Source organism: Columba livia, chromosome Z (assembly GCF_036013475.1).
Source record: "Columba livia isolate bColLiv1 breed racing homer chromosome Z, bColLiv1.pat.W.v2, whole genome shotgun sequence".
NCBI lineage: Eukaryota > Metazoa > Chordata > Aves > Columbiformes > Columbidae > Columba > Columba livia.
The window spans coordinates 64638002-64665437 of NC_088642.1; the positions used below are offsets into that span (position 1 = coordinate 64638002).

General features: G+C 37.3%; 1 protein-coding gene across 9 annotated transcripts in view; it reads right to left on the reverse strand.

The window, feature by feature from the left end:
• Positions 1-27436, reverse strand: part of BNC2 (basonuclin zinc finger protein 2) — a 355747-nt gene that overhangs the window by 132002 nt on the left and 196309 nt on the right. For all 9 annotated transcript variants that reach the window (XM_065046180.1, XM_021288801.2, XM_021288805.2 and 6 more), the window contains one exon: positions 11129-11231. In XM_065046180.1, coding sequence (XP_064902252.1) covers positions 11129-11231 — 103 coding nt within the window. The remainder of the gene's footprint in view (positions 1-11128; positions 11232-27436) is intronic.

Sequence of the window (27436 nt, forward strand, 5' to 3'; positions counted from 1 at the left end):
AATATGGTAAAACAGATATAGTATTATTAATGGCAACATAGAGAACTGTAGTTTTCTGTTGATTTTAGTGGTGAACATGAACAGCTTCACATTTTCAGAGTTCAAGATTTTCTTCTTTTCCATCAACCACAGAGAAAAGAAGTAAATTCTTTTCAGAACAGAAAGTAGCTTATGAACAACTAAAATGCTGGAGGGACAGGTAAACTACTGCAGATGTAAGAGCTGGTCTAAGCCTCCCTCAGGATGCAGATTCAATACCACCTGTAACATGGTGTAATGTGGTGCACTTTGTAGGTGGAAAAAATTACTCCTCAAAAATATCATGCTTAGAAGGTAACAAAGGACAAGAAAACTTGCTAGTGTCTACTGAATGGCTCAAATACTTTCATGGCATAGGAAATTATCCCACTCATTCGTAGCACAAACACAGAGTACACGGGACATGAACATTCATATGGGTGAGCGGACATCCTGAAAAAGTCTGGGTATAAATTCCACCTACAGCATGGTATCCTTTGGTGATCTCTACTGCACTTCTTTCTTCATCCCTTTCACAGTTTAATCCAGATGGAAGAGAAATGTTCACTAACACACTGTCGATTTCAAAACATCACGGAAGGACAGTAATTAAAGCATTTTCTGATTCATAGATAAAACCCCAACTTTTCCTTCTGCCTTTTGCTATATTTAAAAGCTAATAATGGAAACCATTTGCCAAATGCATTTAGTCTCTTACAGAGGGACACATATGTGATCTTCTAATTTACAGTTTGCATGTACAGATGTTCACACTTAGTAAAAGGATTCTTAATAGCATTTTAAAATTAAACGTGTGTTGATAATAGTTGTTTCAAACCCAAACAACACAGCAACTAAACTGATGTCTTCATGCCTCACCATGCCTCATGCTCTAACAACATTTTTATAACAGATCAAAAAAAACCCCAGCACTTCAGTTGCATGTACACAAAATAAGTGTTATTAAAAAAAGTCTGAATGAAAACTTTCATTAATTTTTCTGTCTATGATCTGATTCCAAGTTGAAACATTTAGATTGCTACTAGGTTTATGTAGCCGAAAGCAGAACCACAGTTTGTTCACAGACGTTGCTTGCTGTCTGCAGTTTTTTTTATCCCTTTGCAAAACTTTGAACCCTATCCAGCTTTGACACACTGCCTCTTCAGTTAATAACTATCAAGTTTCCCCTTGTCTCCTGTCTACTTTTCTTTGAGGCAATTGCGCACTCAGCACCCCGAGATAATAACACACATCTATAAGATAAAAGCAATGGCATTAATGTAATTGTCTGCCTTTCTCTCTTTAGCCTAATCTTTTTTTTCCTTCAGTTTTGACTGCCTCTGTGACACCTGTTTTTGTCTCCTCTGATCCTACGACAGGTTTTCCGCTGACAAGGTTTTTGCCTGACAGTGATTCTGCCAGACAAGAACATAATAAAATATGAAGAACTGCTTGTCAGAGTTTCTGCCAATGCTCACATGAAATAGGGAAAAAAAAAAATCCTGACTTTTTTTTTAAAGGGGCCCTGTGCTGGTCGCTTTTGGCCTGTGAGGAAAACAGCCTCACTGGCCAATTCCTGCAAGCCAAACAGGTGTTTTCTTTTACATTTTCTTTACATACAAACCCCCTTTTTCTTTGATAGTGGAAAATGTAATTACAGAGAAAACAAACAAACAAACAAACAAAACCAACCAACCAACCAAAAAACCCCCAACAAACCAACCAACCAAAACAAAACCAAACCAAAAAAATCCCAAACAAAACAAATACAACCCAACAAAACACCAACCAAAAAACCCCAAATGTTTTCTCCTATAAATGAAGGTTAGACCTAACTTTACGTAGTGGGACCTCATGAACTGATTTTTAACTCACAATTAACCCCTTAAATAAATAAATAAAGTACTGGGCTTTTTCTCTCTCCTCCTTGTTGATAGCTAGTGTGTTCAAAGGAGCAAGCTGTAAAGGACCTTCATTCCAAGTTCTCAGGAAAACATCTGGGCCACTGGACACCTCCTGCATGGGCATGCTGCATGAATGAAGACACCTGACTATGGGGACCATGGTAGGGAGGATAAGACAAAGCCTCTTCTGTGGGTGTGTGCATTTGTGCCTTCATGAAGGAGGACTTCAGCACTGATCATTACCGTGATGGAGAAACACGTGTAGATGAATCACGTGAGTGTCGCATAGATGCTTTTGTGTGTCTTGGTAGCATCTGTCACCTCTGCTAGAGACAGCAACTATTGATCAGTCCATGGTGTTACAGCCCTGAGTGCACCTACTGGCCTTCATTGCTGTCCTAAAGTGACCAGCCTCTCTGGAGATCTCCAGCCTGCATTCTTCATCCATGGGTCCAGGACTCCTACTAAAGCTCAGGCCTGGAACTTCATTCCCTACTTAAGGGACATCATAGGTGTGGCTGTCTGTAGTCTTCTAGACGACCCTCAGACCCATGTTACAGCCTGGTCTTCAGCCCTGCCTCTGGCTCCACTTCCTTTTGTTCCTGACTGGAGCCCGTGGATGGACCCTTGACGTGACTTATTCCCTTGCCACACCTGAGGTTGTCAGTGAACCCTGTTACCAGCACCTGGTTCTGTCTGCCATGATTAGACCGCACAGAACTGTGCCCTTGGCGCAGCCATGGTCGGTGCTGGAGTTGTTCTTAACTCCCAGCTCAGACGTCTTTGTCGGGCTGCTGTTCCTTGACACATGGGTTGACAGTGTCATTGTTGAAACCTACAATTTATAATGTAAGCCATTAAATTAATATGTCTTATTCTATTATCTTGTCTAGTCATTCAACTTCAATGTTTTCTATCTCTTGTCTCCAAAGCCAAATGTTTCCTTCTTATCAGCCATTAACACCTTAAAAATATTGTCCTTTAACAACTGTGAGATAGGAGATAGTATATATCGTAATACCATCTGGTTGACACATTGTATACCGTGACACAGAAGCACTTTTGTGAGTCCTGGATCATGGTCTGGATTTGGAGAAGCTCCATTTTAATCCAAACAAAACTCAAATTCTACTAACTGATTCACAGAAAGTCTAGGTTGGAAGAGATTTCTGCAGATTGTCTGGTATAGCCTTCTATTAGGTTATCTTTGGCCCTGTAAAGCTGAGTCTTTGATATTTACAGTGGGGAAAATCCCACCACTTCTCCAGGCAACATATTCTGTCTTATATGCAGCCTTGAAAACTGTACTGAAAATCCAACAGGCACTGCCCACCTGTTAACATAATTCTGTTTGGACAGAGTTCTGTGTTGTAGAGGCATTTCACAAAGGCAAGCCAAGACCATGGCGGTATTTCAGTCTAGGGTGTAACTCTGGTTCAAGCCTACGAAATACTCTCCCACATCTGCTAAACTACCTCACTCTCACCAGGAAAACCTGCTGTCCTAAAGTTACTGACAGCTGAAGATGTTCAGAGTCTGGGAATTCATACGGCCTATTCTACCATTCACAAACACCCATTTTTCCCACCCCAATTCATGTACTGTGACCATTTCACAAAGATCTTGTTAAATGTATTTCAGAAAAATTCACTCTAATAAATTAGATTATATTTAGAGAAGTCTTTGAGATTCATGTTATACACATCTTGTGTTATCTTTCCTATTTCTAAAATCCAGATGGAAATGGGATAATAATATAAGTCTATTGTCTGTTAAATTAATCTGGGACAAGTTTCCTTATTATGCTACATCTGAAATTAAAATTCTTGCTAGTAGATTAAAAAAAATGTATGCTTTTTTCCATTGAATTTTGCATTTGCAAAACAGAAAGCTGAGGTAAAGTCACCCATGGTATTATCATTACTTCTTAACATCTGAAACCAGTATGATTTCTTTATTCTTGAAGTCAAATCCCATTTTAACCTTATGAAGCTATACGGAATGGAGTGGTAGGGTTTGTTTCATTTAGAGCTCTTTCAATTTGTGTTCTGCTTAACCTAGTGAACTCCAGTTAATTAAGTTGTTCCTATAAACAATTAAGCTTCTTGTAGGATCGTTAAGAAGATATAAAAATTTATGATGTAATAAAGTGTAATAAAATGATAAAGTGGTTAGCACATCACAGCAATTCATGTGAAGCAGCATAGGTGTTAAAAAAGACAAGTAAGCAGGTACTGTCTACCTAACGATCCTGAAGAATTGTGGATGCATGTTACAGAAGTCTAACACTGCTGCCTCACGAATCCACTTGTGATTTGCACACTCAGGTCCCTCAGAATTTATCCTGCATGATCTGGTACAGTGAGCACCAGACACTCTTTTGCTCCCATCTGATGCAATGCTGTGTAATGAACTTCCTGTCACCACAATTAAGGGGCCAAGATCAAGGGTTTCACTTACTGCTTTTCCAAAAAGCAGCTCTACTGTGTCTGGAAAAAAGAATTCCAGGTGCTAATTGAAAAATAATTGGTTTTTATTGCCTTTGCTCCATCTTGCACACAGCAACTCTTTTTTTCCTTACTGGATTCTCTCCTTAAGGAGAGAGGGTAAGACATCATTGTCCAAGGCACATCCTAGCATTTTATCTTAGGTGTACTACATGGGATGAAGCCTTCTCTGTAAATTGTAAATTCAATATTGACGGGCACCAAGCAACAATATTTTACACTTTTTAAATACCTTTAGTCCAAACCTCTCCAGGTATTTTATAGCCAGCCATGCGAGACCATAGATATTAAAATGGTCTTATATGTATTTTCAATGAGTTGCCAATGAGTATCTGATGGTATTAATGCCAGTTCTGTGAGAGCACGAAGTGTGATTAGTAAATTAGAAGTTTTTCAGCCACCAGAACACTCACTATCAGAAAGGGGTTCAATCTGAGATGTGAATATAGTCCAAATCAGCAGAAATGGGTGCTATGCTTCAGAATGGGTCATGGTCTGTTTAGGGTTTACCAGGCCCTGGAGAAGTCCTTAGCTGACTGCTTAATGCTGGGTCAGAGATAATCACCTAACCACATTCAAGGGACACTGGCATATTCAAACCCAGGGCTGTGAGACAATGAAGTTGGGGAGAGGGAGGTCAGACCTCTTCCTGATTGTGTTAGGATGTCCTGGGCGTGGCAGGGAAGAGGAGGAAAAAGATTTTCACCTGAATGGACCCCCAGGGAAATCCAAGGAGGTGTGAGCGTGGACATATGTAAGTTAGGGCCTGTTGTTTACCTCCAGGGAAAACCTTTTTCATCACCTGAGGATGTCAAATTCGCATGAGGACTAAACCTTTGACCATATGGATATGTAAGTATGAGGTGAATACAAGAATGGAAAAGGAAGGCTTTTTATTTGATCTTGGGGTAACTTAGCATTATTTCTTTTCTGTCACTTGTGTCTTATAAACCTTTGAAACAATATTATTTGTCTTGGATGCTCTAATACTTGGATCACATTTGCTTTCACCTCCACTTGACTTGCATTAAGGGTGATCTTGGAGTAACCCAAAGCAAACACTACATCACATCATTCCTACCAATGTGACAGGCTGCAAAACCAGATATTGGGTCAGAGTACCCACAAGATAACAGAGTGCATAATGTCTGTGCACATTGGGAATTGCTGCTGAAGGGAAGCAAAAAGGGATGGCATAGGCAGAAGGGGGCATTTTAAAAAGTGTTTACCAGTAATGAATGTTATTATAATCAGGTAAGGTTCCTGGAAGCAACTGAGTAATGAAAAATGTGCCTCAGTCTTCAGGGTCAAAAGGAAGTTACAACAGACGGATTAAAATGATTTTGTCAGTAAAAGACAGGAAAAGCCAGACTACGTCTAAAATAGTTTTACTTTAAAAGTCATGAAGAGCTAGCCTTTGTTATCAATGAAATGTAGATAATTACATTGCCAAAATCTCCATGCAACTAAAAAAAATAATGAAATTTATGGTATTCTCAAGTAATTTTGAAGCATTTTCAATAATTGAACAAACTGAATAGAAGGAAACAAGTATGTTCAGAACAATACAAAAATAATCCAATTATTTTACAAGTAAACTACAATAAAAGGATTATATTTCTCCATTCCTTTTTTAGCATTTATTCTCTACTATCTCAATTTTTAAATAAAGAACAACATGGCAGTTCCACCAGCTTTTAGAGACACTCTAAGATCTGTAATGGGGTTTTGTTTTATTTTGTCAGAGATGATGTTTGACTTTGCAAACCTGGATTTCTTTCACTTAACAGCTTTGGACAGAGACAAATATAGGAACCCCACTGATTTTTAATTCAACATAAGACTCTTCTTCCTTCCTGCCTCATTCCCATGCAGCTCACATTTAAATTCTAAACTAAGCCCTTTCAACAACTTCAGGGTAAGGGAGATATGCAATTTCTAAAATTTCCACAGCATTCTTCTTTTTTTCCTTCCTTTATTTACACCTGTCCTTCCTTTCTTTTCTTCTCACTTCATGTTTCTTTTACCTGACAACTTCATGAACTACAGAGCACAGGAACAGGCTGCCCAGGGAGGTTGTGGAGTCTCCTTCTCTGGAGACATTCAAAACCCGCCTGGACACATTCCTGTGTAGCCTCATCTAAGTGTTCCTGCTCCAGCAGGGGATTGGACTAGATGATCTTTTGAGGTCCCTTCCAAGCCCTAACATTCTGTGATTCTGTGATACAATGTAGAAATTCAGAAAAGGCAACCATTCTGAATGAAGAAATCAGAGTCATGTCATGTATCTGAATTCGTGACAGAATGTTCTCCATTTTCTAGTGGAGGTTGATGTTTTCATGGTATGTCTCATTTACAGCAAGCCAGTGTCAGAAAGTTTTCTTCACCAGGTAAAATTGTAACCCATGTGGCCAGTCTCTGAGCATGAGTATTCACAGGATGTCAGCTTTTAAACTGAAAAACAGTGAAGGATTTGCCCTATGTGCCAAAGTCTACCAATGAATGTCATTTTCATTAAAACCTGAAGGAACTTAATCTCACAGTTACTTGGAAAAAGGCCTGGCCAAGTCCTGGACTGGAGATGGGACCATATGTGGCCTCTTCATACCTCAGAGAGGTACTAAAGCCTACTTGAATAAATAGCCTGGCCCCAAGCTGTGCCGACTGGCATGATGCAGATGATCAAAGATCACTAGAGGACTAAGGATCAGCTTTCTCTGAGAGAAAAGGAAAAGAAGGAAGAGACCAAGAATGTTCACAAGACACTTCATTTCATAGAGTAGATTGAACAGTGTGAAATTCAACCACCTAAGAATGCATCTGAAAACACATCTGATAAAAGATGCTGCTGCTGTCTGAGTTTTACCAGTGACCAGCGTGAGGGCAAGACAGCAAACCAGTATTTCTAATTTTCTGACTTTCTTTGAAACAAGATGATTATTTGAGACAAACTTAATATTATTACTATTATACTGTGGTTTGTTTTGTTTTGTTTTGTTTTTTTTAAATGACGGCAAAGTCTGAGATACTGCAACGAAAATATATAGAATGAATGTCATAAATAATAACTTCAATGCACTATGACATATGTCATGTTGCATTCCTTTCTAGAGCAAAACAGCTATGAGAGACGGTAAACTGTATTTCCCATTGATACTGCATTGGGTCTTTTGATCTATTGGACTAGCTATAAGATTACTTCTGCTAGCAGTATGGTAGCTGTTATTCTGACATCAATGACAAGGTAAAATACAAAGTTAATGAAACCAACTTATTTTTTTCTGCAGAGTTTCTTGATTTCTTTCCTCACGGGCTAAGATACTTCTGGTAGGGAAAGTGGGTGGCAAGTATAGTTTGAGTAAGTGATTTTGTGCTAAAACTAGTAAAATGTCATGACTAGCTTCATATTATAGTATCTTACTTTTAAAACAACAAAAACGTCAGGAGAATAAATCAATTCAAGCACTCAAGAAAGTCTTAATTTTTGTAGTCATCCTACTCCTACATTATTTAAAAACTGCAAAATAGCAATTGCCTGTTTTAAAATAAATTTTAAAAATTTGCTGTGAAGTTTTTAGTACATTTTATTTTTCAGCATATGGACTATACAGAGTACTTTAACCATTAAAAAAAAAAAAAAGAAAAGAAAAAACATTGAACTATTTTCTGTTTGACTGTTTGAGGCTTAGGAAATGGATTGTCCAATTTAAACCATTTATTTTTTGTTTTAGAAAATAAATTGCCACCCATGTTGAAAATATGAAAGCCAGGCTTCAGCTGAAAAGAAGTTAAAACAGTCTAGTTATCCAAATCCTTTAAAATATCCAGAGATTCACACCAACAACAACCTGTTCTCCATTATGCACATTACTAGAGAATGCTGTTTTGCTCTACAAAGCTTTTGGCTTCAGCCTTAAAAACACTGATGGTAGGATCACCACTGCAGCACAGGGGTGCAGGGTCAAAACTTCATAAGCTGAATTTTCGCCAACAGAAACATTTATCTTGCCACAAAAGAACTTCTCTGATGAATCTGTTCTTGTATTGACATTCCTACTTCTGGTAACTCCAGACAGAAGAAACTGAACTTGTACGAAACATTTCCATTCAAGATGTGCACTGCAAATTTTAGGTGAGTGAGAAAAAATGCAAGAGAGACAACGGAAGCCAGAAAAAAGAAAAGAGGCTAGCAGTTGTTAAGTGCAATAATACTGTGGTGGCTATAAGCCCATTCCTCCACACTCCAGTAATTGCAACGTTTTAAATGGCAGTTATTAACATGAATTAACTCCACACAGATTAGTCAAGCACATCATGAGAGGGCTGCAGTTCTAAGCTACTTTTGATCTATTCAGTTAATTATGATTCTAGATTTTCAGAACTGAATAAATATAGTACTTCCTGTCGTAAACACCTATTCTTTGATAATTACATTCAGTAAAGCACTGCATCATGTGTCAAGGAGCTGAGTTGAAATTCATTTAAAAAATTAGGTGGAAACCCTTTAATCAAAGCAGTGGGAAATTCTATTAGCATTCAAGAAACAACTTCTGAAAGTGCCATGCTAACATTTCAAAGAAAATGACTTCTTAACAGCAACCTGACTCCGTTATTTTGAAATCCAAGTGCTATAGTGCAATGAATTGATCAGACTCCTAAATGCTGCCCTTAAAATCCTGGAAAACAGCTAAGATCAAGAATTGGTACAGGTGCATCATAGTCTTCAGGAAGTAATTTACATACTGTAAATACTTCAGGAAGTAATTTACATACTGTAAATACTTCAGGAAGTATACATACTTCAGGAAGTAAACATACATACTGTAATTTATAAGCCTGTTCTTTGATTATGTATATGAAACATACATCTGATTTGTCTGGCTCTGCCATAAAATGTAAATACTCCAGACAAATGTACACAAAGTGTGCTTAAAAAAAATAATAAATTGGAGCGTTCTTCACTTGGTGCATTAGTAAAACAAACAATTTCTAATAATATATAGCTGTATTAAGTTTTCTGTTTGGAATGTTAAGCACCCAGGTATGGGAGCAGGTGGTGTATCCCGAATCATCACATTCACCTTTCAACTTTCTGGATTTGTGAAACAGGGACATTTCTATTATACACGCTGTAGTAATCCCAGGTTACTGTCATACAGCCCGATTTTGAATTCAACCACTTCATAGGGAAGAATTAATCAGGAAAATCTGATCACACTCTTCTAAGATGTACTGGTTAAAAAGAAATTGTGGGATGCCCATATGTCGGAATCTAGAGTGCTAGAGTTCGAATTTCTATTACTCAACAGAAGGAAAACCCTGGAAAACAGCTAGACAAGTCTTCCCTATCTGTGGATCAGCAAAACCTCAGATGCTGATTCGACACAAAGCCTGAAGCATGCCCGAACTATAAAAATTTTGTGAAGTTTAGTGATACTTCAGAAAAATGTGAGTCTGGTTATAATATGACTGACCATAAATTTCTGGGAATTAAGAGGAGCAAAAATAAGCTGTGTCCCTGTAGAATCTAGTATATAATGAATCTCCAATCAGCTACCAGATTGGTGCTGTTAGGGTATTTCTAGGCAGGCTCTATCTATTACTATGCAGTGACACAGAACTGCATTCCTGCTTTGCTTTCCATGTATATGAATGTTTTAAAAACTTCTCATCTCTGTGATGTTGAATTGGTTGAGTATTCACACTTGCCAAACGTCAGCATTCTCAGGCACAAGTACAGGCAGATATGAACTAAATTAATAGGGATCAAGTGCATTTTAGGAGACAAGTACTAAGCTTCACCCCAGGTACCATCAAAATAAAAGAAAATGTATAAAATATAACCTACTGAATATCTGGCAGAAGTGGGGAATGAAAACTGTGCTTGCTTAGGTGCCAATAGCCTAGACCATGAGAAGAAATCTCCAACACTAATTTCTCCTGCAAACATACTCATTTTTCTCCTTTTTTCCTTTTTATTTTTTTCCTTCTTTTCAGTAAACCATATTATGCATTTTCCCTATTTACCTTCTAATTGTATATACAGCTCTCTCTGTCATGCATAGCTTAATCAAGGCTGGCAAGAAGAAAAAACAACACCAAATGCCAAAATAGTAAAGGATAAATAAAATGCAAGGTCTGTGTGTTTTGATGCCTTTATATAGAATCGGGGCATTCTAATCCCTCCACACTCTTTTTAGCTTCTTAAGTATGGGCAGAGAGGTTCAACTCACAGATCACATACGCACACTACTGTTGAGCCATTTGGATACATGCATTTCATTCTGATATTCAGGCTCTGCAAGTTTGACATTGGAATGTATGAATTTCCATTAAGCTCAGTGACTTAGTGGCTGATGCTTCTTTGCAATGCAAACTTTACTGTGCAACCATACTGTAAACTTTTTGCCTTTGTGCTAAGCCCCACTAGAACTACATTATTTCCTGGTGGTTAAAATACTTCTTTGAGCTGTGCACAAGATGTTTAACTCCAATGGCACTGCTACTACCAGAATAACAGACCCTCACTTCTTTACCCTAGAAATTGCTATAAAAAAAGCAATGCAAACACATGCACAAACCCAGAGTGTACACACATGCAGGTACAGGTAAGTAAATATCTCTGCTCCAGCTCCATGTAAAGATACTGGGAAAGCTGGACTGAACAGAGAAGGAAAACCCCAAACAGACTTTTCTTACCGTGTGCCACCCAGCCATGTTTACACTGATCACAGGTTCTCAGGTTAATCTTCCCTGGCTGAAAACATTCACATGTGCAGTTTACCAGTGTACAGCGGATGGCCTGCAAAAAGAAGCAGAAAACATGTATTAATGCTTTTCTTCCCTCTTGTACAAATTTGTTGTAAGGGCTAGGTTTGTGCAACAAAACCCAGCCTTCTAACATTCAAAGCATTGGTCATTCTTTTAAGCAGAGATTAATTTTCTTTCAAAAAAAACTCATCGGTAACCCTGAGCAATGACAACCAAAATGCTTATTCAATAATAACATAGTCTGCTGTCCCATGGAGATAACTGCATTCTTAAAGCCTTTAAAAGAATTGCTCTATTTCCTTTAGGAAGAAGCGGTAGTATAAGGATTCTGTTGGTGTTCCACAAATTTCCTGGGTTTGTATCCACTGCCTGAAGGAAAATGTTACTAGTGATGTCTTACCACAGCAGCATATCAGTTTGATTAAAATGAGTAAAATGAGGAAATAAAAGCATACCAAAAGGAAAATTATTTCAAAAAATACCCAGGTTTACTTTGACAGGTGTTAGCTAGATCCACAGAAAAGTGACTATAAATTGAATGAGACTCTTCTTAATGTGTAACACAGATACGTTTTTAAATAGCGTAGAATATGACCTGTGCACTTCAAACTGCTACTAATAAATTTATGGCATGCATTTAGATGTAATTTGCATGGAGATTTCTGAGACAGAGAGGCTTATTCTGATCATTCACAGATTAACAATCTACTGTAACTACCGAAGCTGCCAGGAAAAGATATCTCTATAGATTTAGATGCAATCAATGATTACTTGGGGGCTAAGGTGGGGGAAGGGTGCTTGGTCCCTACTGCCACCGAGATACTGAAGCATTATTAAGGCTCTTGGCTTCTCCAACAATTAACACCCACAAATACACAGTTTTTCCACACCAAAAAATAATTACCTTAACTATACTGACTTAAATAAAATTACATACAACTTTAGCTTGGCCTATCTAAACTCTTTGGTTGCTGACAATGAAAAAGTTTCAGGGTTATTTTAAATGGCTTATCTCTTTACTTATTTATCTGCATCAGACAGCAATTTAAAGCCATTTATAGTTCACAGGTCCACTTAAAATCCGTATTTCTCTGACAAATTTCTGGTACTAGAGTCCTGTCTCCCTCCTGTCCTACCTGCTCTTTCACTGTCTTTCACCCTCAAAAACCTAGTGGGGAAAAAATATCCTGCTCTATTATGCCTGACACTTCAGGGCCTCAGTCCCAATGTCACCTGTCCAATTACTCATTAGCTAGGTTATAAAACACTTCTGTATGTATGCATGATTAAAAGAATTAGCAATATGAAATATAAGGGTACCAAAGAAGTGCTGATTGTGCAATAATAATATATGTGTTTGTGGGTTGTGAGAAAAAAATTCTCCTGAAAGGTCTTGTTTCATGTTCAATAGTTTATTGACTCAGTAATATATCAGGTCTCCACCGGTCAGTAATGGTGTTCTTTCTCTAATATCTTCATTAATTAATGAACTCAGTAATTAATTGTACTGCAAGAAGAAAGACTTACAAAATGGTACTTTTATTTTACCGTAAAAGGTTTTCTCACATTCACAACCTTTTTTTTTAAATCTTTACACCAATGTGACACACATTTATTGTATTTGGTATTATTTTGTCTTCTTCATGTGTCACTTACAGTACATATAAGAGGAGTAATATAGTATATGTACATATACTAGATGAAACTGTGTCATTTTGTAGAGTTGCTTTATTAAGGCTCATCAGCATTTCATTACAAACTTATCTATTTTTGGCCTAGAGTTTAACAGGTTGGCTGTGAAAACTGGATTCAGTTTGAACCTGAAATACAATGTTTCAGCCAAAGAGTAAGTTCTATTACACACATTCCAAAATGATCCATTTAGCCATTATAAATTATCAGATGGGGGGAAAAAAGTTTAGAGGTTTCACGTTTCTTTTCCTCTTCCCTGAGTTCAAGAGAGTCTCGATGATATAAAGGCTTGAAGGAAATTAACTAATTAATAAGATTTCTAACATTTATACATTACCCCCCCAAAAAAGTCATGTTAACTTTTCAGAAGCATGAAAATGTCAGCTTGTTCCTCATATAACTAAATCTGAAAAGTCTTCAAAAAGAGCTATGCATTTTTATAAATAATATGGGTTGGCATGAGAAACTCCAAACATAAAGAGCATGGCCAACACATGGCCTGGTCTTACTTGGCCACTTTTTCTGCAAAGGGTGTGTAGATGCCAGGTTGTAATCTAGTTTCAGTAGTTTCCTATTCCATCACTGTGAATCCCATGCATACTTCTGAGTGATGAGGATAACCTCTCAAGCTGCAAGATGCTCATTTGGGACCGGAAAAATTCATATTCTAGTTCACATTCTGGCATGATCTTGGGCAAAATTACTTTGTTAGCCTGATGCTAAACAATAACCAGACACAATGATAGCAAAATGTTGTCAAGGTAAACGCAACATAAATTGTGACGCACTCTACTACTGAAAATCTCAAGTGGAATTCGGTTTTTATTTTGAAGATTCATTCTTCATTTTCCTCATTTAATCCAAAATAATTGTAACTAACTCAGATCACTACAATATCCAACATGAAACAAGCACAACTTGGTGCAGACAAGATTCAAGATGCCAGGAATAGCACGTGTTCCTACACACACAGATGGAACATTAGCATTCATTAACACAAAAGAAAGCATTGTCTTTAAAGACCTTCACAACACAACCAACATACGTACTTAGCCTTGCAAGGATATGCATCTGAATTACTAACAGTGTCATTATACTTGTTTTCAACAGCATTTAACTCAGGAATACAAGTCATTGACAATTTGTGCAATAGGCTCAGGAATGACCCAGAACAGCAGTGGGAGATGAACGTGGGGCATAGATTCACCCGAGAATCCCAAGCTTTAAGGCGGCCACTCCATTCCCCAGCAGCAGGATTTCAAGGCACAGAGAGGATAAAAGTACAGTAGCTGGTGTGCTTGTAGGCAGCAGTGTGGATTGGCGTAACTGTGGTTGGACATCTGTTACTGCTTAATTTTAAAGGAGTGGGGTGGGGAGTAGGGATAATAAAAAGATCCTGAGTGAGTTTGCAGCAGCTAAATATTGTAGCCATTGTTTAAACCTGTTAAAAAGTGGGTATAAAAATCCAAGGGTGTAGCAATGCTAACCTTTTGCCAGAGGAGGCTTCTGAAAGGGTACTGCTAGGCATTTCAGATGTCATGGACTGTAATTCTGCCTTCGCAACATGTTGCTAACAAGTTTATGTTATGGGACTCTGTGTACTATGCTATTTTGTAGGAAAGAAATAGAAATTTTTCCTGACTAAGGTTTTCCTCAAAAACTTCCCCAAGAAAGAAAGAAAGAAAACAGAAGAAAAGGACAAGAAACCAATGACCTTGCATATGAGAGGAACAGTAAAATCAGCAGATACAGACTCCCCCTGTATCAGCTGATAGGCAACTCTGCAGGTAAAGGCCCTTAAGTAAGCAACCAAACAGGGGTTTCCGCAGCTTCTTGAAAAGTGCCATTATATTCTACCACAACAATGGTCTGAAGATAACAGGAGTTCTCAGGCATTTTTAAGCATGCTTTCCATTGAATTCCTAACATAAACTCCTTGCATTTCTACCAAAGCTACAGCGGCTCTTGAGGACCTGTGAAGGAAATGGACTAGATTTCAGTAGAATAATTTAAAATAGTTTACACAATGGATTCCTTAAATCCTAAAGCAATGCTATTAAGGTTTAAAAACAAAATATACAAATACAAGAATAAATTAATGGTCTTATAATTGACACCAAAACATGCAGAAATATCTTGCTGCTCTTTTTGAGATCTTCTTCCCGTAGAGTAAAGAAAGGGAACTTTGTCTAGTATTAAAGCATGTGTTCTAGTGCACCTATGTGTAAGTTTGCAAGGCTAACTTTAAAAGATATTAGACCTGACTTCTGTGGTTTTCTTCCAGACCAAGGATACTCATTTAACATAGTTTGGGTTATTTAATTATACCTAACAAGTAAATATTATTCGCATATTAATAGGAACAACCTATAGCAGTAATGGAAAATCAATCTGTCTGGCTGTTTCACAGATCTTCGAAGAGATAGAAAGCAGTAACCTATCATGAAAGAGATCACTGTATGGGAGAACGAGGACAACATGTAAAGAAGAGATATGATCCTCCCCTTGAGTTCTTGCAAGTGACCACAAAGGATGGAAACAGTTTAAACAGTGCAACATTTTGGAGAGAAAGATAAGGCCTGCAACTTCCTTTTTCCTGAATTTTAATAGTGAATCTAACAAAAAGTCTTAATGTAACATGTTACGAGACTCCAAGAGTCGTATGACATTAAAGCATATCTTACTGAAAACTCAGCTACATCCTTCTACACAGTGGGCAAGTGTTCTGTTCACAGAGCCTTGCTTTTAATGTCTATGCCTCATCTTTCTCTGTGATATAAGGGATCGCTGTGCACCTGAATAATAATTTACTGATATGTTATTGAAAGTAAATAATGCTGTCATTGACAGAATAATTTAAAGCCAGACAGTAGTTGGTCTTGAGACATGAAAGTACATCAAAGTAATCAAAGTTAATGAACAAGAGGTTGATGGGAAGCACAGAGGTCCACTCTTCTGTTACTGTACGTTGATTGATGACAAAAAAAAACAACAAAAAAAAAGAGATGAAGACAACAGGTAAGTCCTGCAAGTGTTCCAGCATTTTTTTTTAAACAGAAAGTCTTCTCTGCCTTTAAGATTTTTGTACTGTTTCTTGGTTATAGAGTGAAGAAGCAGGATTGTACAATACTACAGTTTTAGTTTGTTTTTTTGGTTTGCTTGGGTTTTAATTTATTTTTCAGAGCACATATTATACAGTCCATAAACAGTTCTTAGAAAAACTGACACTTCCCTTTTTTACCAGCTCAGGAATCGCAATAAGTTTTTCCTCTCTTGTCAATTAAATTTTTCTTTAAAAGACCACAGCATAAATATTGCTGTGTAAATGGCAAAAAAATCCCAAAGAAATTATACTATTTTTAATAGCTGACAAACCAGAAATATAACTGAGTTTGTTTTAAATTAACACAAAAAGAAAGATCATTTACATACTGATATTTCACAAATGCAGAATGTGACCTGCCTATAGTAGGTATTACATGGAATTGTCATGATTTAACGCCAGCCAGTAACTAAGCACCATGTGGTCACTCATTCACTCCCCCCTGGTGGGATAGGAGAGAATCAAAAGGGTAAAAGCAAGAAGACTCATGGGTTGAGACAAAAACCGTTTAATAGGTAAAGCTTCTGCAGTGCACACAAAGCAAACCAAGGAATTCCTTCACAACTTCCCATCGGCAGCTAGGTGTTCAGCCGGCTCCAGGAAAGCTGGGCTCCATCATGTGTCACAGCTACTTGGCAAGACAAATGGCACCACTCTGAATGTCCCCACTTCATTCTTTTTGCCCCAGCTTTTATTGCTGAGCATGATATCATAATGCCATATGGTCTGGATGTCCCTTTGGTCAGTTGGGGTCAGCTGTCCTGGCTGTGTCCCCTCCCAGCCTCTTGTGCACCCCCAGCCCACTTGCTGAGGTGGGAGTGTGAGAAACAGAGAAATCCTTGACACCGTGTAAACACTGCTCAGCAATAGCTGAAACATTTGTGTGTCATCAACACTGTTTTCAGCACAAATCCAGAACATAGCACAATACCAGACACTATGAATAAAATTAACTCTATCATCAGCCAAAACCAGCACAGGATTTTATATATATATATATATATATAAATAAATATATTTATATATTTATTATATATATATTTATTTATATATATATATAAAAATATATTTATATATTTATTTATATATATATAATCATATATCTATCTATCCATCTATATATCTAAAATCCTGTATGTATATATATATATAAAAAACCCTGTATATATATATATATATATACACACACACTTAATAGACAGCCATACTGCCTAAGTGAGAAGGTCAACAAAGCTTGGATGTGGGCAATAAAAAATTTGCAGACAAGACTTAAAAATACAGCTAAAGATGCTGTGGGCCACCAAACAGATTCAGAATTCATTATTGGCAGACAATTGCATCTACAATGTTATATGAGGCAATCACTAGAAGTCAGAGCTTGGGTACATATCACTAATCTTTTCAGCCCGTGAACACTAAAAAAAAAAAAATAATTGTTTTTCAAGAACAAGAATGGCCCAGTCCCCCTGCACCTTTGCAATTGTCTATATCTTCTCTCTGTGTTTCAGAATATTTAATTGCTGAACCTCTACAAGTTTGGATTACAGAAAAATTACAGTGCATGAGATTGTAAAGTTCATCTCAAGAAAAAACATCCTTCCAAATGAAACTCACAAGAAAAGGAAGAAAGAAATTCTCAAAATTAGCAAAACAGATAGATAGTAATCACTACACATTTCCTAAGATAATTTCCAAAGTATATTTTCACTTTTAAGAAAGAATGAAAATTATGGTGGAAGTTCTTGCCATACTTCTTACAGAATGAAGATTATTTCTCTCTCTGCAGAGAGATCTAAAGTCTTCATCGTGTAATTCTGGTAAAATATGACATTTTTTAAACTCATCTACAATTTTTATTTAATTCTGCAGCCAAAACACTGGTCAGAAAGAGAGGAAGGCTTCGATTCAGATCCTGGGTCTACCTCTCCCATGGATGCACTGTGTGGAACTTGTTAACCATTTAACCACTCAATTCCTAACTGCCCAGTCTGTAAAAACTGGGTAATGATACTACATGCCATTTTCAGGCATGAGACTAATGAACTACTCACACAGCACAGTGAATCATGAGGACAGAATGTAAGGAAGAAGCATGAAGCATTACTATTTCTTCTGCTGACACAAATTTTGACAGAATTTTTAAAAATATTCAAATTTAGGTTGGTTTGCCAATGGTAAAGGAACAATTTTAAACACAGGAATCAACTAGAGAAAATAACCTTAATTGATAACCGTTTTTATCTTCAATACCTATTACCTAATAATGCATTGCCAAAAAAAACCCCACAAATGTAAGGGAGCATTTGAATGGTCTTAAACATCCATGCAATGCAACAGGGTTTCTGATCTCCCTCCCATTCAGAGATACCCAAATATCTTCTGACTTGTTCACCACATTGCACTATTTCATTAGCAGTTTCACATCACACTATATTAGCAAGCTGTTAATAGGTTAAAATAGCTTTTCCTGGAGCAAGGACAATCTAGCCATTAAACATTTTAGAAAACCATTTTCAGCTCTTCTTGGGAAAGAGCTTGTAAATGAATGGGGAATAAGAAGGAAGAAGAATAAAATGTCATTTGTAATGTTGCATTTAAGTTAGGAGTCACTCTTCAGTTCTATCTTAGATACTTCCAAAAGTGGAAACCCATCTCAAAGAATGCTACCTAGACTTTGCTAGAGAAAACAATTATAATGTTGAAAAGATTCTACACGTTCAGCTCACAGAGCTGCTAACAGGATATTGTACAAAGACTGCAGGTACAATACCGCCCTATATTTTTATAGCATGTAAAACTATCCCGAAGTTCCCCAGCATGAGAGGCAAAGTTGTTTGCACTGAAAAAAATTAAGATTGACAAGTGCTTCTTTGCTTAGAATTTGAAGAAAAACACATGGTTGACTTAAGAATGAAATTCCCTTTGCCTGAGAGCATGTTAGTAAAGGCAGATATTTGTTCTTAGAGATGAAAACCAGATTTGTGTTACCAAACCAACACTGTCAGCCTTTGGAGTACAGCCATGCACTCTGTCAGGGTAACAGCCAGTGCCAGTTAGGTACCCAACAATGCAGACAGACACACCAGCAAGAAGCCTCACATAATCTCCTCTACCTGTGACTCTTCTACAGATTAACATTGCTGGCTCCACTCAGCTCTTCACCTCAAGTAAGCACAATTGTGGTGTCCTATAGAGATCACAAGAGGCAAGTGGTTTCCACTGGTTTTACTTGCCCTGCCCACCCCGCTCTGGAGAGACCCACCGGGAGTGCTGCATCCAGCTCTGGAGGCCTCAGTAAAGACACGGAACTGTTGGAAAAGGTCCAGAGGTGGGCTACAGAAACGATCAGCAGGCTGGAACACCTCTCTTGTGAGGACAGGCTGAGAGTTGGAGTCATTCAGCCCGGAGAAGAGAAGGCTCTGGGGAGACCTTTTTGCAGCCTTTCAGTACCTAAAGGGGGCTTCTAAGAAAGATGGGCCTGTAGTGACAAGACAGGGTGTAATGGTTTTAAACTAAAAGAAGGTAGATTTAGATTAGCTATAAGGAAGAAATTTTTTACAATGAGGATGGTGAAACACTGGCACAGGTTGCCCAGAGAGTTGGTAGATGCCCCGTGCCTGGACACATTCCAGGCCAGGCTGGATGGGGCTCTGAGCAACCTGATACAGTTGAAGAAGTCCCTGCTCATTGCAGGGGGTTGGACTAGACGACCTTTGAAGGTCTATGATTCTCTGATTTTGAACTGAAGAACTCAGTGTTTTACTATTTCTGCATGATCCCTGCACACATTATTGCTTTTATAGGAAAGAAGAAAAAAACATTCCCCAAACTGAAAAACTTTATTTAGCCATTGCTAGTAAAAATGTAACCATTTCTCTTTTAGTAAAAATTATTGACACCTCTGCAGGGGAAAAAAAAAATCTGCTGGTAACTATATAAGATAGAGTATATTGAGATTCCCATACTGTGGTACAAGCCTTGCTATTCACAACAGATTTCCATTTCCTTACAGCAAAAGTTTTCAGAATAAAGTATGTAAGCCAACAACAGTTGAAACTTTTGATGTAAAAATTAAACAAGATAAAGCATGCCCCAAAAGGACATTTTTTGTGTAGTGTCTTAAAAAAAGACCTTGAGCCTGTGGATGTAGCACGCATGTGGAAGGAAATAATCAACATGGTTTTGTCACATTACATGGACTGTTCGGTCAGTAATCCGTGAAAGAAGATTTTGCCAATAGATTATAAATGCTTCAAAAAGAGTTATTTAAATCAATTAAATCAAATATCAAATCTATTAAATCAAATATCTATTCTTCCTGTATTGTTTCTCCACAAATTAATTGAAGTTGGTGAGAATATTTGAAGTCTTAAAGGTCACCAGATAAATAACTCATGTTCTCAAATAAAAAGTACAAGTTAAAATATGTAAATATGCAAAAAATATCAACTTTAACACATAAATAAGGAGTCTTGTAAGAAAAATGTAAATGTCCACACAAAATTATGCTGACAAAATCAGTAGTTAGATTCACTATTTTCCACCTTTTTTTCCTGAAAGTCAAAAGAATAAGCAAAAGCTGATTTAAATAAAGTAAAAGGCAGCATGGCTCCTGGAATAGCTATTCCTTTCTGTCCATTTATTCAGTAACAAACAAACACATTGTTTGTTATCTAATCCACTCTTCAGGAAGACTTAACTTCTCAGGCTTCCATCTACCTTCTCAGATGTTACTGCTCTCTGGATTCTAAAGAACCAGCTTTCAATTTGGCCAATAAAATACATGGGTTTAGACTGCACTGTACTGCATTTTAGACAGTGAAAATAAATATGAATTCGATAAAAGTTACATGAAAAGGTTACAAGGAGAAGTTTTACTGTTTTGAAAATAAGTGCAATGAATTAAAATTTATCAGAAAAGTTTGAGTATTTACTAAAAGAAAACAATATTTTCTATTTCATCAAGATCAACAGTCTGTACCATGTTTTTAAGTTAAACCTAAAGCAATAACTTCTTATTTAAATAGAGACTCAATCCTGCACTGTTCCTTCAGTGGCCAGCTCTCTTGTCAGCCACAAATCAGATAGTGTAAGCAAGTAAAGCAGTAAGAGCAAGCAGACCACACCACCTTTTTTTTTTTTCCTTCTCCACAAAATGTTGGATTTACAGGTGAAAATTTTTTTCTTCATTGGATAACGTTATTTACTAAACATGTATTTCTTTCATTCATGTATCTTTTAAATTCAAAGTGCTTCTTCAACACTTCCTGAAACAAAGCCATAGAATTTTTGCACAAAGGTTTGCTAACATATACTCTGTGATCCAACTTATGTATGAGAAAAATTCCAGTAAGTGTGAAATCGATAAAATGTTTTTCCTTGGCCAGAATAGAGCATGATTATATATATATAACCACTTATTGAGAGAGAGAGAGAGAAGGGAAGAAAAAAAAAAAAAAAGAGAGAGAGAGAGAAAAAATGTTATTGGTTTTCTCAGAAGGATTTTCTTTTATACATAGCTTTATCCTATAATTTTGTCCCTGTTGGGCACACTGCCTAAATTTAAACACAAACAGTCAAGCAATGAAGAAACATTACCACATTTACTGTGAACAAAAACTCCCAGTTGTACAGTGAAATTTTAATACATTTCAACTTATCTCTTTTACTAATGGGGAGAGTACAAACCCTGCAGGAATTTGCTCTGCAAACTGGTAATTACAGTAGACTCACTTTTTTATAATGCATATGTATAGTCAGACACAAGAACCATAGCTGCCCTTTTGATGTAGGTTACAATAGGAATGTTTAAAAAAAATTATGAAAATCTACAGCAATTCTAAAGGAATGCATTATTTCATGGGAAGTTGTCCTTTAGTTATATACTCAAGAACACAAATATACATAATACAATATACATATATTTATTTGCGTTTATAAACTGAAGCACAAACTTTATCAGCCTGTTCTTTTTATTCAAGTGTTGCTTTTTGCTTTTTTTTTTCTTTCCCCAACGTACAGAATAAATCTGCCCCACTGGTACAAAGCTGGAGTTTCCAACCTACAATATCATGTATGAGCTTAGAAAAAGATTTTTGTTCTCCCAAGCCTTTCCTCTGCACAACCTTCAAATTTAAATAGTTTTGATCTTCAAATTTATGTCTCATTAAATGATTATAACATATTTAAAAGCACTATTTCAATTGCACAGATTTGCAACATACAATGTCCAACTCAGCTAAGATAGGACATGCTGTGTCTGGCAGAACATGTTTGAAGTGTACATAAAGACAGATTTAAATCAGTCCAAGGGGGTGTGAAATCCAAGTAAGATCTACTGCCACTGTCACACATAGAGACAAAATTTATCTTTAATATAATAACGACAGGACAGAGCTATCTGTTAACTAAAAAAATTAAAAATACAAGACAACTAAGGACCTGCAAAAATATACATATTTCCACATTTTTTATGGTCTACACCACTTTTTTTAATGTTTATCAACCACACCACTTGAGTCTTCAAATACCTGCGTACTAACTTTTCACATACACTCATATTCATTCTCTTTAAAGGTAGAAAAAATTCTTCTCACACAATTGAATAAATAACAGAATCATAGTGCCCTCTAAGTACAACATACACAGAAACATATCAGAAATCCAGTTTCTGAAATTCCTATAGACAGTCACATCTTCAAAATTGCCAGAAAAGCAAACCATGTATTTAGCAACTAATTTAAAAACTGTTTTATCAACACAGTTTACACTTACATAGCATCTCTTTGAATCAAATGCTGCAGTTTGCAATACCCAGCTTGGTAAAAACAAAATCTCTTTGTCTCTGTTAAGAAGCTCTTCTGTGCTATGTTGGTTAGACAGTAACATTTTGAGTTTCTCTTACTATGGAATAGCATGTTCACAACTCAAACCAGTCACAGCTAAAGTCACTAGGCCCCCAGGCTTTATTCTCCAAACAGAGAAAGTTGATATTACAATGAAACAGTGTAAGTTGGTGTCAATGATTACTCGCAACAATCAATGGGGAATCAATAGCCAAATGAAAACCATAAAAACAGTGACGGGGAATGTCTTTCTTGTAACACCTTGAAACATGCTTTCCATGGAGGCATTATTAGAGCCCTTGAAATTTTACATGAGTTTATAATTTTCATTTCCCCCATTGCTGGGCACTAGCTCTCTCACAGATGTAACCCTCTTCTCCAGAAATGGTTTATTTCAGCAATTAAATTATTCTTTCATAAAAAGTGAGTTGTTAATAACTGTACAATCACTTCTTCACATTTTCCTTTTATAAAAGAAATCTGGTCTTGGTTAAATTTGAAGAAACTCCTTACTTAGAATTACAGGCTTTGGTACAATGTGAGCATCAGACTGAGGAATGGCACTACACTAGGGTTACTAACAGAAGGCACTGCACTTAATACATGTATGTATGGTATTTTACCCATTCACATGAGAAAGTGAAATCTAAAAAATGCTAGAAAGAGAGTGAAAAATATGTGTGCCAGCAGGTTTACAAGTGTAAACATTCCTCATAGTAACAAAAGTAATTTTCACAGAATAGAAGATAAATGCTGTACCACTTAGGCCTCTGGCTGATGCAATATTTAGAATGAGCTTAGTCAGCGAGTGTCTGTTGAAAGCATACAGGAGGTAACACAAACTCATCCTCTGAAATTACCTTCACCATTGTGCATCATAATTAAGGTAGCAACTTTGTCACGGTGGTTTCTGTCTGTCTCAGGGTGGGCAGAGGAGATATGCAGAAGATGCATCTGCATATCCCAATGTATATGCTGTGCTAAGACTTCACTGAATTTCTAAACTTCACAATTGGTGTAAGGTTAAACAAGAGAAACTATATCCCAGACAAAGACACTTTTGGATAGAAAGCACCAGATCCAGTCATATTTCTAAATGGGAGAAACAATATCTTTGCAATGAATATGCAGCAACGGGGCTGCCTTCTTCTCCCTGAATTACCACTTTCATTTAATGCTGAAGGATTCACAGAAAAGGAAACTGCAATCAACTTGAAAAAGAAACTGCTTCCTTTTATGTATTGTCACATGCGAAAGTGAACAGTGCTTTTTTTTAACAAAAAAAACCCTGCAATACTAAAATCAGTTGTGCTAAATGGGTGTTAAAAGATTGTCTATGAGAGTATTGCATATCAAGACTTTATCTAACAAAAGCATTCCAGATCACTTACAGTGACCCTCATTATTTATTTCTTGACACTTCTCAATTTTTAGTGCTCATGTAAATTTGGGATTCAATTTTGGAAACCATACGGGACCTTCAATACATGCACAGGTTCTGTGGATCTTGATGTTAAGTAACTGTCTTCTCTCTTATTACTCCTCGTTTTTATAACATTATGCGTAACAGTTAATCACACATGGGCAGAAAACAAAGAAAACTAATCAGAACCCAGGTGGCTGTGGTTTTGAGGAGACTGGTCCTCAGTGAAACCTGAGACAACATAATGTAAATTGCTGACGGTGAAGCTAGAATAGCTTTTATGTTGATTAACGTATTCCTCTAAGCTGAATGCATGTTATTACTTTTATAAACAATGTCAATACAAACCTAAAAGTAAAGGATTCCAGTGACTTGTATGATATGCCTCAAACCCAGTCTAAGATGCTCACCTTTAAAAATAATCTCTACTCCAAGGGAGAATGGATGACCCTAAACTGAGAGATGCAGAAGTACTTCAAAACCTGCAGAGTCCAGCCGAGTACTGCGCTTGCTGGGATGGATGACAGAGATGTTCTCGCTGTCACTGCCTCACATCTGCCCAAGAATTTAGACACGAGCAATCGTGTCTGTCACAGACACTGCATGAGAATGACCCTGAGTACCTGCTACTCAGTGAGTGGCACCAGCCACAGAGGATGACAGAGTGGGGACAGTGCTGGAGGGACCCCAGAAACAGTTTCATTCTTTGCTGTTTGTTTGTTTAGCGGATGGCTGTCTTAAAATTCTATATCTGTTTAAAATGTAAGAAGCAGCAAGCAAGGTAGAAGTAATTTTTAAGCACAATACTGGGAAGAAGAACAACAAGGTGCAGGAAGCTTACTGCACAGTAGCATTGCTTTTTACATGTGTCACCAGTCTCCTAAGTACAATTGCCTCCTATGCTATACCTGCATATTTAGTTCTATGTTAGGTAAGGAATGTTCAGTGCAACTAAACTTCTATAGGTTTGCCTGGTGTGCATTCATTTGTACAACATATTGAGATTAAAACTTCCATGTAGTCAAACTGTTAGCTGTTTATCCATTTGTAAGGGACTGGTCAGCCCATTACCACCATTTTTGTCACGGTAACTTGCCTCCAAGCAACAAATTTAAAGCAGGTAGTCAAGAGATGCTGTATTTCTTGCTTATGACCTTACGGATTTAGTACTATTGTCTTTCATAGTCCACAGTAATTGTAGTTGAATTAGGCTAAATGACTACTAAATTGTTTTTGAAAGATCAATACGCCCTCTTCTGATTTTGCATTTAAGGAGGGGGGAAAGGACAACATATTCATTATATTCATTAGGAAAACACATTCATAACACAAATAAGAAATCTGGCATTTAAATACAAAATCAGCTTTTCTCCAAATCTCTTATTTTATAATAGCTTATCTTCATCCACTTGTATTTATCTAAAATTAGTCAAGAAGAAGTCAGATGCTAGACTGCACTCAAGAGAAAATCAGCAGTCTAATAACACAATTTTGTTTTGTTCAGATTTTCCACTGCTTTCAGTTTTATTCAGTGACAGAAGCAGTCACCAGTTTGACTAAAATACCATCCACCTCCCTCACACTCCTAGGTGACTTTATACCTTGAAATGCATGCTGAAGTATTACCTCTGGACACTGAGGTCTTGTTTATCCACAGAGCAAAACCAGATCAGCCAATAGTAGTTACAGCTTTGCTGCAACAATCTGTTCATATATCTCAGAGCTGGAATAAGGGAAGTCATACTCCCAGCATACTCAAACTTTCAGAATTCTGCAGAAAGTGCAGGAAAAGCACACCAATTAATGGGGAGTTATTTCTAACGTTTTTAAAAACCAAGCTATTTTACTAAATAAAAATCTTCCATTCAGACACATATATTCCGCAGATGACAACAACTATACAGATGTCCCAGGAACAATCAGGCCACCCCATCTAGAAGCATGTATTTAATATGCTGCATAAAACTAATAGCAATTTGCCACTAGGCAAATGTATGCATTGTATTTGAACCCGTTTATCTTCTACATTATTTTGATACCCAGAATGAACACAGTGCTCATTTGTTCCATGTATTTATCTGATCCTGTCCATTTTGATTTGCCAGTGTTCAGCACCTTTAAAACCCAAGCAACACCCATCCTCATAGACAAAAATGCCATCTGAAGGTATTTAGTGCCCTCCCAGCTTCTTTTATAAGGTCTCTCCTGACTTTATCTAGAGGAATACAATATTCAATGCGTGTTTAAAATTTCTTTCATTTTGCCTTCTGCCAAAGTAGTGTTAGATCACATTACATCTAGCATCAGCTACAGTAATCCCGCTGTTACTCAGTACATAAAGTGCTAAGCATGGGCTCTGCAAACATGCATGCTCCCACTCCCTGTGCAAAGACCAGTCTGCAGGCTCTAATCCAGCATGTATAGTTACGTGCACATGCTGTGCTCATACTAAGCCCTGTGTTTATTCCTATTCATAGCACCCAGCGGTTTATTACAGGATAACACTTTGGCCACCATTTAATATGTAAATGCTTTGCAGCAAATACATATACTGTGCACATTGTGGAAAAAAAGCAGACCAGGCTGCTGGAAAGTGAAATGGCTAGGTGTGTGCAAAACACTGGCCCAAAGCCTCTTCCCTTTGCCATCAATAGGAGTGTTGTCCTGTTTCGCTGAAGGCAGAATGAGCCTGTCTTAGTTTTTCTAACAGATTTATGAAAAAGTGCCCAACATAGTAACCTGAAAGTCTGTCAGTAACAATCTGCCTTCACTCAAGTTATAAAATTGAGAGGATTATTATTTGGGATGCAGTTTCTAAGCTATATCTGCTTTCTAGCATACTTCAAATGTATCAGCCCAAAAGAATGAAGTGTAAAGCTATCAGTCTATCTAACAGATGGGATCAAATTCTGCTCTCAGTTTATGCTTTGATACTCATATGGCAGTAGAATTGCACAGGGACACCCAAACTTGTAGTAATCAAGGCAGGTATCAGTAGTAACTCCTTATTCACAGACACTGCTGTAGCTGCTCCTCAGTGTCCGTGCTTCCTAGCCGAATTCAGCAGCAGCTCCAGTGGAAGCTCCTGGACAGGCTCTTATTGCCACCTTTAGTGTCGCAAATGCCATTCCCTGAAGCCACCACTTTCATCCACCTCCACGTAGGCACACGTT